The sequence below is a fragment of the Streptopelia decaocto genome (assembly GCF_964273445.1).
Source record: "Streptopelia decaocto genome assembly, chromosome: 4".
NCBI lineage: Eukaryota > Metazoa > Chordata > Aves > Columbiformes > Columbidae > Streptopelia > Streptopelia decaocto.
The window spans coordinates 68,944,168-68,956,632 of NC_138658.1; the positions used below are offsets into that span (position 1 = coordinate 68,944,168).

Sequence of the window (12,465 nt, forward strand, 5' to 3'; positions counted from 1 at the left end):
CTGGGTCATTACCTCTGTCGTACTCTGCTGTTTTGCAGGAAAAGTGTGTCTGGCAGAAACTAAAAAGTTAACTTCTGCATCAGTGCACAGGATTAAATTGGGATCTAAATATGTTACCTTAGTTTCATTTGAGAGATCTGATCACGTTGCCTGTGGGCACGAGTGTATTTGTGAGTGTCTGAGGCTGAAGGAGCCTAATAGAGTGCAGGAGCAGCTTTTAAACCTATTGGACCATTTCAGCCAAAGCTGATAGAAGAATAGAGGTCATGGATTAAGGTTCCACGTAATGACAGTAAGGAGCTAGAGAACACGGAGAGACCATAATAATAGCTGTATTAAAGAAAATGCTATGCTTCAGCTTCACTTTGATTAGACATTAGGGATCCTACACACATCAGTAGGAAAACAGGTTTCATTTTGCTTTGCTACTTAGAGGATAACCTGTTTTGTGGTGAGTAATGTCTTCAGTTCCCTGAAGTATTAATATCATAAAGCAGAGGGAAGAAATTAACTGCAAATTATTGTTGTTTTCTGTATTTCTGTGACAGCTTTCTTCCTTTGTGCCTCACAGTGTCAGTACATGGAAATCGTGTGTGTGACGGAAGATCTCTGTTTCTGTGATGTGTGTATAGAGTTCAGGATCGCGCAGTGGGGGTAGCTTGAACCATGAAGCATTACCACAATATAAAGGCTACAGAAATAAGCATTTGTTTAATAACATACCAATTGAATTATGAAATATTTTACTGGTAGTGGAAATAGAATCAAGAGTTCTTTGGAATGCTGTTTATTCCCCTTAGAGGTAAAACACAACTTACTGTGCACAAAACTTCACTTTTGAGAAGGTCATTTTATCTTCCTCATTATTCTGAGTATTTGAGAACTTAAGCTTGCAAGTATGATCATATTCAAGGCCTTGCAACAGAAATTTAGTGGGCTTCATTTTAAGAAGTAATTCACAAATCCCTTTGACATTTCATAATTTTATAACACTTCAAGTGGGATATTGCTTACAAGTAATTATGTTTAATTATAATGTCCTGATAAATCATACGTTGTTTACAAAGCTCAGACAATTTGCCTGCTAATTTTTTCCTTGGGGATGGTATTAAGTGAAATTTGTGAGAACAAGTCTACAAAATACAATAAAATTATATATATGTATAGATATATAAAAGCTTCTTTTTCAGCCTCCCATGGTTTGTGTATGTCATGACCTGCTGTCCAGTCTCTGTTAATATTGTGTAGAAACTTTGTATGAGAATTGTCTGTTTACGGAGTTCTGTAAGTCTGCGTTGCTGTTGTTTGCTCTGGACCTGGCTCTTGGCAGCGTCCCTGAAGGGCTCCAGGATCCTGCCCGGCCTCTCCAGCTGGTTCTGACTTTGTAGGCCTCGGTCACACGGTGCCTACGTGGTGGCTTTTTCAGGTTGCGGAAGTCACAGCCTACTTCGTCATTCTTTGTCCAGAAGTTGTCCACAGCTTTGATAATTCCTTTTGTCTTTCTCTGAATTTTTTCTAATTAATACTATTTCTTCTTAGTGATAAGTGAATCAGAACTACACTTACTCCAGACAGGAGCAAACCATGGATTTGCGCTGTGGCGTAATTATTTTCTGATGTTTTTCCAGTGGCTCCCAGTATTTGACTTTGGATTTTTTTGCCAAGTGGTGTGCTGATGTTTTTTTGAAGTTGTTTGCCAAAGCCCCAAGATCCTGCTTGTGAGCTCAGAGGCTGTCATTCTGGGTCTCTTGCTAAAATTGTTCTCCCTGTGTTTACCAGTTGAATCTCACCTTGCGGTTCTATTACCTGCTATTCAGATTTAAAGATTCTGTGCAGTTCAGTCTGCTCTTGTTGTTGTTGTTGTTGTTGATAATAATAATAATAATAATAATAATAATAGTTTTGCACTGGTAGCAACCTTTCAGACCTCATTGCTCCACCCATTTTTGCAGATGGCACCTGAAAACAAAACCCCCAGGGTCCCAAAGAACTTCAGCGGTGCCATCCTGCTCTTCTGAGGAGTGGTTGTTTAACAGCTCCTCCTTATTTATGGTTAAGAATTGTTTGTCCCTTTTGAACCCCTTCCTCCTATACTACAGCTCCTTTCTTTTTCTTAAAAGCCTTTAGCGAGGTCTTTAGACAGAAGCTGTTTGGAAATCCAGAGGCTGCCAGCTGAATCACCGTTCTTTATGAGCTTCTTGATTCCCTCAGAGAGCTCCCAAGAGGTTCCCTCTGCAGAAACCACGTTATTTCTTCCCTGGCAGACCTTCCCATTATTGTCTACCAATTTTAGCTTTTGATAGATTCTGTTACGTTGTTTGGTATGAACATCAGGCTCACAGAACTAGAGCTGTTTGCATCCCCTTGGAGTCCTTTTTCTCTTTAGATCGCCACCTTTAAACTCCAGGCATCGAGGAAGTATTAAATGAGAGGTTAATAATTCATCTGATTCATTCTTGAGTTCTCCTAAAACTCTTGAGTGAATATGTTTGAACATTTTGTTCACAAGTTAGTGGGGTTTGTCTGTTTTCACTATAGCCTCTTCCACAGTTACTATGTCAATTACATGTAATTCTCTATATTCATTGTTGAGACAGCTGTACATCTGTTATTGATTGGCAAATATTCCATTTTTGCAGAAGTGGAGAAATAGGGATGGAGGTATTTTGATACTGGATTGTTGCTCCTTTATTTGGAAATGTTCTCATATTAACTCCTTCAGTATATTCTGTGACACAGAGATGCTCGGGGTCTACTGAGGACTGGATCTAAAAATTATATGTGCGTAGATCCTTAGTTTTCTCATATATCTAAATATAGATTTGGTTTTTGCCTCTGAATCACTAGTCATGTTATCGGTAAAAGAGATAATCCAGTTACAAAACAGAACTTTGTGGACCTTTTCTTACTCATGCTGCCTGGGCGGTGACTAATCATTGCTTTTCAATGATATTTTTAAATTTGAAGATCACATTAGGCTTCTGTGACTGCTCCCTATTACATGCTTGTGAATGCCAACTTAACCGTAGGGGAAATGTTGGAGACAGTAGATTATTTTCAGAATGATGGACCCATTAGCTAGAACAATAAGCAAGCTAATATATGTGGAATAGCTGCAGGATATGCTCATTCATCAAATCTATAAATGTATTTACTTTCTAGTTAGTGTATGTCACCAACTAAGTGGGGAAAATTTTCTTTCCCCTGTGTGAATCAAACAGCTGTCAAATGTGTACGTTATGACACAACCTGTTTCTCTTAGTAGATCAGTTCTTATACTATGCAATATGACATTATTTATAGGTATCATTTCAATGATCCAGTCAGGTTTACTGTAATTAATCCGTTCAGTCTGAAAGAGCTGGGATTTCAGGCTTCTCAACATTCAGTGGAGTTTAAAATACAGATTAAATGCTTTTCTACTTATGGTTTAGGTATTAACATCAACCAATGTCTTTCTCCATTATTGGCATCTAAGCATCTCAAAAGCACCAAAGGCACCAGGAGTCCTGGTCGTTAACAAGATGCAAATGTGAGAAGAGCACCAGCAAGACTACAGTCAGTACCGGATCTGCTGTAGGGACGGTGTGATAAGTAAAGGCTGTCATGTAACAAACCCAACTGTTAAACGGGGGAAATAATATAAGAATAGTGCAGAAGGTGAAAAACTATGACAAAGCAGCATTTGGTGTTCTGGGGGTAAAACAGGACGTAACACCAAACCCAAGCTTTAGGTCTGTATCTAGTAATCCCTCTTTTTTAACTGGAAGCAAGTTATACAGATTTTTTTAAACGCTCATTCTGTCATAGTATTCTGTTGGCTTTTTCCAAAGAGAAAATTACAGAGCGACGCTCATGTTTATTTTGGTGTTTTGGAAATACTTGGCTTTCTGTGCTTTCCAGAGTTGAAGAGTCCTTGTAAAACTGCTAGTTATCCTGCATGTTTTATGGAGTTTGACAGCTTGTTTTGTGTTGTCACGCAACGTTCGTGTTTGCAGGTTTAATCTTAAATACCTGGTTCTGTTGGATGTTTGTTTATCTACACACCGACCTTAAAAGAGTTCTGATATAAAAAAGGATCCGTAAGCGTAGTTCCTCTCTGCTGCAGGTCTGTTATGTCTAGCTTAAAATATACTTATTTTTCTTTGCCATTTTCCTTGATCTATTTAGTTAGTGTACTCTTGCTGAAGCCTTTCAGAACGTACCTGAGAACTGGCAAAAAACTGAAACTGATAGTGAGGAGAACTTCTTATCTTCACACTTTTGCAAGCTCTGGCTGTGGCCATCGCCTGTTAGATGCCGGTGCTGTTTGCGTTTATTTGTGGGGGCTTAAAAAATAGAACATTTTGCCATATGCCTTTGCAGTGTAAGGAGGAGGAATGAGGCATCCTTGGAGAAGGATGTTTTGCTGTTTGCTGATCTGTATAGCAATTCTAGAATACGATGAATAATTTATTCTCTTCCAGCTTGGTATTCAAGTTGTCCCATTTCTTAGTGTTGCAATTCTGTAGTCTAAAATTGTATATATTGTAATATACTTAAAATTTTAATTCTTCAGCATATTAAAATGACTTTGTAAAAATGTGAACACCTGTTCTATGCAGTTGGTTTCTAATTTTGATTTTTCTGCCTGTATTTTATTTTGTTCACTCCTTAGCAACATGTGATGTGTGCATGTTTTCAGTACAGCAACTCTTGGGATAAATCATTCCACCTTTATAAATGCATAGAAAAAAGGGGTTGTGTTTTGGGGATGGCTACCATTTACATTAAAAAACAACAATAACCGACAACAAAAAAACCACACGAATTATCTTTCTAGCTTGTCTTTTGCTTTGTAGCATTTGATTCTACAAATGCTCCTTTATCAAAACTAGATTAATTGATATGCAATGCAAATTAACTCGATTCAATGTCTTAAATGCATGTTTTCCCTATCATATTCCCATCACAGTAAGACTTAAGAAAATTCTGTGTCTACATGACAAAGTTGCCTTTTCCATAAAAAATCAAGGACAGCTTTGCATGTTCACGTGAACAAAAAAGTGTCTGCTTAGTGTATATTCACTGGCTATTCAGGAGTAAGAAAACTTCTCATCAAGAAGGAACTGGTAGTTGATTTAGAACAAAAAATCATCATTTCAGCTGCAAAACTTCCCTTGAGCCGTCCTTTCACTGGCTGCTGATTGAAATACCTCTGTTCCCTGGCTGGTATTCTGTTTCTTTGTGCAACTGGCCAAATTCAGATTCAATATAAATGATCTTTTTTTCAATCCCTCCTCCCCTTCTCCTTTTTAACAACGCAAGTCTCAAATTAAAAGTGGCAGAGTTTGACCTTGGCTGTTGAACACTGATTTTGTGCGGTATCTCGTCATGTGGCTGCTGTTATGAAGCCTTAGTGTGCAAATAAAAGGTGTCAGTGGTTTATTCCAGCTTCTTTTACTAGGCCCATATATCAAATGCAGCAACGATGAACTGTATTAACTCTTAACATGCAGATTCCTGAAATGAGTCTAGTAGGTAGAACAAGAGTTCTACAAGCCACTTGTTTGAGTGGGTTTGGTGTAGCTGACACATGAGGCTTTGGAGTGAACTCTCATGGTGTGAGATAGGAAGGATCTGACCAATTAACTAATGCAACATGGGATGTAATTGTAACTCACGTAATAACATTCATGGAGAAACCATCCCCTGAAACAACCAGAGGTTTAATTAAATGTGAGAGGCTGGAAGCACATTCCAGCAGAGAAGAGCACACAAACCAGGATGAAAGTGACTTTCAGTTTGGTTTTTACTTAGTTACAAAAAATGGTTCGCTAGTTTGGTCTGCCAGTATTCCATGAAAAGAGGCAACCACGTCACCCCATGGCACTTGCTCTGTTGCCTCAAATCTTTATTCTATATTTTTATCAGAAATGCTGAAGGATTCTATTTTGATGAGCATGGATGCTGGTTTTATCCTGTGCTAGAATGTAATTTTAAAAATAGCACCGTAGGTGTTGAAGACTTCACAAATGAAACAAACTTTTGCCACCTTACACAGTTCTAAAAGTCCTGTGAATCCTGGTCCAACACGGCATTAATTTCAAATGAACATGGGATGCGGTGAAGTTCGGGTCACCCGTGGGCTGGTATGGCAAGAGTTAGCTGTGTCAGGTACAGAGCATGTCTGTATGCACATACCTTCTCCTCTCATACTGTGCTAATGAACATACGTGCTGAGCTACCATCAGCTGATAAGAGGAACTGTGAGATGGGGAAAGCAGGTCAATTCACCTCAGGATCTACCAGCATCTTAGAAAAGCTGAGCGAGTCTTCAGGCAGACACTAATGAGAAGAAAATTCTGCAAACAGGTATCCTGAGAAGGGATGCAGTGAGTATGTCAGGTGTCTTATTTTGTTTGTGGGTTTTTTGTTTTTCTTTAAAGCTATTTATTATAGTACTGAGAAGGTATAAAACAGAGTTATCTTTATTGGATTCCCATTTCTTGGTACTAAATAAACACAGAATTTCTTATCTGAAGAGTTACAGCCTGAATATGAACCAGAAATAAACATTGTAAATAATAAATATTATTTCTGGTGCAAAAATTCAATCTGTGTTGGTACACAAGTGAGAAAAATGTTTGCACATTGTAATTGTCTAAAGACACATCCTTTATTACAACAAACCTCTGAGAGGGTGATTTGTGTCAAGTGTGTCCAAACAGTTTGTGTTGCCGAGTGCTGACCGAGCAGATGGAGATCTAATATCTGATCCTGAAATCAGTGGAGGGCTCAGCATGGCCAGGTTTGTGCACCTGTAGTGGAAAAGGAAGGCATTTGTGAAGCAGTTTAGAATGGCAAATGGTGTGAAGACAACGCTTGAAAAGAGATAGTGGAGCTGATGAGGAGAAATTCTCTTGATAGCGACTGGCTAGAGGTGAGAGGGTTCAATGGAGGGGATGATAAGTCTGGAGAAGAGGTACAAGGTATGGTCAGAGAACGTGTGAAGATGAAAATAAAGATAGCATTGAGAGCTTTCACAATGGAGGATGGTTGTGGGCCGTCATGTTCAGGTTACTCATCAGATTTACTTATCATCAAGGTCCAGCACTTTGTGCCACCTTTATCAGTGTAGAAGGCTTGGGCTGTGCACTCCACAGGTTATAAAGTAATTTCATTACTTGGGACAGTGTTGACAGTAAATATCCACTCTTAATAGAGAGATGATGTTTGGGGTGGTAGTTTGGTTTATGTTTTAGCCTAGAGCGTTTAACTCCCCCCTAAGATATGAGAAATTTGAGTGAGAGAAAATAAAAGGTGCTGAGTTTGCTACTTGTTCTTGTTTCCTGGTTCTGCTGTTCAGAGATTACTTTCTTCTGAACAATAAATTTAATCTTTGCAAGACAGCTTCTCCTGCTCAATCACGCTGTGAAATCGCATGCTAATGGTTTTTAATATCATTTAGCTGCCATAAAACAGGTACTACAAGTACATTTTAGTGGCGTGACCATATTGTAAGATTGGATGGGTAAAGGTGATGAGCTATAAAAGAGGAAGCCTTTGTTTAAATGCATATATCTCTTCATAATGAGCAGAATTAGCAAGGGAAATTATATAAAAGGAATGAAAGTTAAATAGATTTTTGTTCAAGTCTGATAAAATTATTTTCCAGTTGTGACTGCTCTCCTTCCATTGAAACCATAGTGCACTTGGGATTTATTTCCACATTGGCAGTCAGAAATGAGGAACATGAAGGGATACGTTTTCCAAGAGATTAGTGGGAGGTAGGCAAACAAATCCTATTATTTCTTAGTGGGATTAGAGCACATACCTTCCATACGCTGCTTTGAAGAATTCCCCTTAAGCATTCTTCCAGACTACTAGCTGCAAAAATACCTACAATAGTAAATTTGGTAGAAGAAAATAATTTGGAATGTAGCTGGTTTGAATATGTACCCCGCACACGCCTACAAATCAAAAGAACATTAAAAATCTGCTAGTAATTGTGGAGAAGTAAGGTAAAATAAGCCTGACCTATATAATTACGTCTCTTTTAACTGAAGATATTTCATAGGTTTCTCTCTACATTGTCCAAAGATTTCTGTTGACTGAACATTTGAGCTCAGCAGGCTCGAATGACTCTTCTGCACTGCCTGGAGCCAACACAGCTTTGATACCTCTGCTCAAGATTGCATGTTTTCTTATCTAGTATAATTTATTTTTTTTCAGCTTGTGGAATTTCCTGCGGTTGAGCAGTAAATTGTTACTGAAACAAAAAATTAGTCTTTCCAAGATAGTTCTGTAGTTGGCCCCTCAGTTCAGGAAAGAGATTGAAGTGCTGGAGCGGGTCCAGAGAAGAGAAACAAGACTGGTGAAGGGACTTGAGCATAAGACCTATGGGGAGAGGCTGAGGGAGCTGGGCTTGTTTAGTCTAGAGAAGAGGAGGCTTAGAGGTGAGCTCATCACTCTCTAGAACTACCTGAAGGGAAGTTCTAGCCAGGTGGGGATTGGTCTCTTCTCCCAGGCAGTCAGCAATAGGACAAGGGGGCATGGGCTTAAAGTCTGCCAGGGGAAATTTAGGCTGGAGATTAGAAAGAAATTCTTTCCAGAGAGAGTGGTCAGGCATTGGAATGGCTGCCCAGGGAGGTGCTGGACTCACCATCCCTGGAGATTTTAAACAGATTGGACATGGCACTTAGTGCCATGATCTAGTCAATGGACTGGAGTTGGACCAAGGGTTGGACTTGATGATCTCTGAGGTCTTTTCCAACCCAGTCGATTCTGTGATTCTGTGTGATAGTCCTCATGAAACTTTTTAGTCTTTTAATGCTATTTATGTTGATAATATGATGTAAGATGTAAAACAAAGCATTATTTAAAAGCTTTTCATTAGCCCGGTGATGCCAGATACAAGTTGTGTACCATTCATTTAAATTGTTCTTATCCTTTTACTTAGTGGCCAGTGGATGTCCCCTAATGAAGTGCTGACAGTTTGCCATGGGACTGCTCCTTCCTGCTCATCTGGTGGTTTAAAGCACAAAATTAGGGGTGCATATAAGGCAGTTATAGGGACCGAGCATATTTAGGGATATAGGTGTATTTTCATCTCCGCTAAAGACTCAGCTTTCTGCCTCCTCATAGGCGTTTTCCTTCCCTTTGGGAGGAAACTTGGATCAAACTTATCACGATATTTCAGAAAGTTTTGCAGCTAATTGTTTAGGTTGTTTTAGCCTGAAACATGCAGTGACTCTGGGAACTTTCTGTTTTGTTATATTTCTGCTATAACATGAAACCACACTTGGCAGCATGGGTACACTATTCCTTCTATGCATTATGAAAATGTAAGATCCTTGGTTCCTTCCTGAATGTTGTATCTGTATGGCATGAATTAAATTGAAGATTTTTGTAAGATATGCACCCACTGAATTTGCAAAACTGTCTGTCCTGTCGTGAGGAAAGCAGAATAGGTTTGTATCATTTTCTCAAGAGCAAAAACTGCCAGTTGACTCTTATTCCTATATAATCCATGAGAAGCCATTAGTTATCACAGTGCTCTGTTTTTCACCCTTGTTTGCTTCAGCAGTTCATTTTGTTTCTGTATGTTTTTTCAGTTCTCAGGATGGCTTACGTGATTCCCCCCTCAGCTCCATCTCCAGCAGTGACTATGAGAGTGTTTCTGTCACTACATGTAGTGTCTCCAGCATATACGCTCTGAGGTAATAACATCGCTTCACAGTCAGATTTGACAAATGGTATTGGGTTATGCTTGGTTAAAATTTTTCATTGAATTAAGCATCAAGTGACAGCAACACTTCTGAGGATTCTTCCTTCCCAACAAACAGCGGGTGCTTTTGTCTTCTTCTCGCAGTTTTCTTCAGTGCTGTGGCAACTGAGAGTCAACTAATTATGGGAAAGTTTTAATGCATACAGCAATGAATTATGTGTGTCAATGATCTCTAATTTATTTGTCCGTAGAGCATTTCTTAGGAGAGGCTTCAGGTTTTAGCTTGAAAAGTATCAAATGTTTGTCTTAGATGTGTCTTGGCTTTCTAGAAAACCTATTTTTTCCATTCTGTTTCACCTAGTAAAATGAGGGGAGCGTTCCAGTTAACAATAATTTAACTTCCATAGTGTTGTTGGCCAAAATTGGTAAGAATGCTGGTTTATATAGTCACCTTCTGAAATTCTATGAGTGTTAACTTCAATTAGTTTTGTTGAGAGCACTTAAAGAGAATAATAGAGGAATTAAGTTTAGGGCAGAAAAAACGTAACTAAAGCAGAAATATGAGTTCTTTGCTTCTTTCAGTGTTTGCGTGACATACGTATGTGATGTATTGCATACAGTAACATTTCTACTCCGGTATAGGCAGATTGAAATACCACTAGTTCAGTTGAGGTAGATCTTCTTCCACTGCTTCTTGTCCTCCCTTTTTCATCCATTTATCTCTACCCAGCACTTCATTTGAACTTCAGAAATTCCAAATTTTATCTAGGTTTGGGGACAGAAAGAGGGAGTAAACTGTCTTTTCTAATAGTGATAGAGGAAATAGTACGTATATATATATTTTTTTAAATGTGCCCATCTTTAGGCTCAGGTTTTTTAGAGTTTCATATTTTTAAGATAAGAGCAGAAAAATACAACAAAAACTGTCTTTCAGGGATTTAATTTGGAAATACATTTCCTTTTGACTGTTCTTCAAACAGAACCCAATTTACCTGTGTGCAGTGGTTGCCCTCTTCTAAATACCGTCTACATCCAAGACTGTTTCACACAGGCCTGGCTGAATGGACAGTAAAAGTAACTTCAGTTATTCTTCAGCAAATATGCCATTTCACTGTACTTAATTTTTTGCTTTTTTTCATTAACAATAATTACAAATTTGCAATATTTTCTGAAAAATAATTAGCCTAACAAAATTCCCGAAGTGCATTTATTTGGCGTTTCAGCCTCCCGTAAGTCGTAATCAATTCCTTGGTGCTGTTAGATAACAAATACTGAGGCTGAATTTCCTCTTGTCAGATTGCAGAGGGTTTTGGAAATTCTGCTCTGGTAGCAAATCCAGCTTAGCCAGGACAGCACAGAGTGGTGAATGAACTACTGGTGTCTTAGCACAGACTGAATGGATTTTAAACAATGAAGTATTGTATATGTGGAATTATATGTATGTACACATTTGTTTTCCAAATGGAGAACCAGGGAGAAAATTCCCAATTGTTGGATCCCAAAGTGCTGTTCAATCCATGGGTTGTTGATGCCATTTTCATCTTTATTGGTAGCAAAAAGCTGTAGGGACTGTGGGAACCATTTGGGACCCGTTAAAGGTGGCGGCTTCAAATCAGCCTGTGATTTGCTGCCTTAAACTTTTTCCATCATCAACTGGTGCTGTATAATTTTTTGAGCTATATTCATCCCACCTAATTTTAGGCACCAAACTGATATACTTAAATTAGTTTTGCTGCTGTAGGTTCCCTGTTTAGTCAATGGAGAAAAGTGGTAACCTCAATTAAGCGTGTAATTTGTTGAAATGCATCTGGCCATAGATTTTCCTTCTGAAATCAGAACTGTGATTGCATACTTTGATTACTGACTTGCACACACAGTAATTTGAAAAACATTTTAAAACCTTGCTGAAGATTTCTAGAGCACAAATCGGAAATAAGGTATAGAGGGCTTCTCAAATGGTTTTGCTAAGGAAAAGCTGATTATTTCATTGGCACCTGATCTGTGTAGGAGGTTCCTCCTCTAGTCTCAGAGCTCTGATGGTCAAGAAATTTAATGTTCAGCTCAGTTTGGACGATGATCTTTTGCAAAATGTTCTTTAAGCAGTATCTAGACATGAGGTGCCCATATCAGTAGTGAATTTTCTCAGCAGTGAATAAATGTATTTCCTGCATTTCAGAAGGTTTCAGAGAAACTGTGGTTTTATGCAGAACTGTTTTGTACCATCAGTGTGACTGTGCAATAATACTGCTGACTTCAGTGAAAATGAGATGCTTATAACTACAGCAGGGAAGTGGCAAGTGGTCCATTGTTTGTATTATAATAGCTCCAGGAAACAATCCACCAGTTTTTCCTTTTTAATGGCTTATTTTTTGTAAATGTCATTTTTAGAGCCATTTTTAATATAACTTACTCAGTTGTGAATAGTCCGCTAATAAAAACACACTGCTGGAATCTTACCCATTTCCTTGTTGGAAGTAGTCAAGTCAGTAGCTTCTAAAAATAAACCATTTGCAGGAGTTTGTCCGTCAGCTTTCAATATGCATTAGAATTGTTGGGCAAGACCCTGAGACAGCCATTAATTTGAGTGGAAACCTAAGTGAAGGCTATTCAAAAGCTAACAGAATGAGATGACTTTATGCTGAAAGCCAAGAATGAACTTAAATTCTCTGAAAGACCGGAGCTGGAAAATGCCAAGAAAAGCATTGTTTTGGGAATGATGAGGAAAAAAAAGTGAAACAACAGAAGAATAAGGATTT

At 38.5% G+C, this 12,465-nt stretch overlaps 1 protein-coding gene across 2 annotated transcripts in view; it reads left to right on the forward strand.

Annotated features, from left to right (window-relative positions):
* The window catches only part of ZFYVE28 (zinc finger FYVE-type containing 28), a 160,036-nt gene that overhangs the window by 117,670 nt on the left and 29,901 nt on the right, over window positions 1-12,465 (forward strand). Inside the window, exon 9 of one of the 2 annotated variants that reach the window (XM_082050423.1) lies at window positions 9,597-9,701. The exons of the other annotated variant lie outside the window; for it this stretch is intronic. Coding sequence (XP_081906549.1) covers window positions 9,597-9,701 — 105 coding nt within the window. The remainder of the gene's footprint in view (window positions 1-9,596; window positions 9,702-12,465) is intronic. 2 annotated transcript variants of the gene reach the window in all.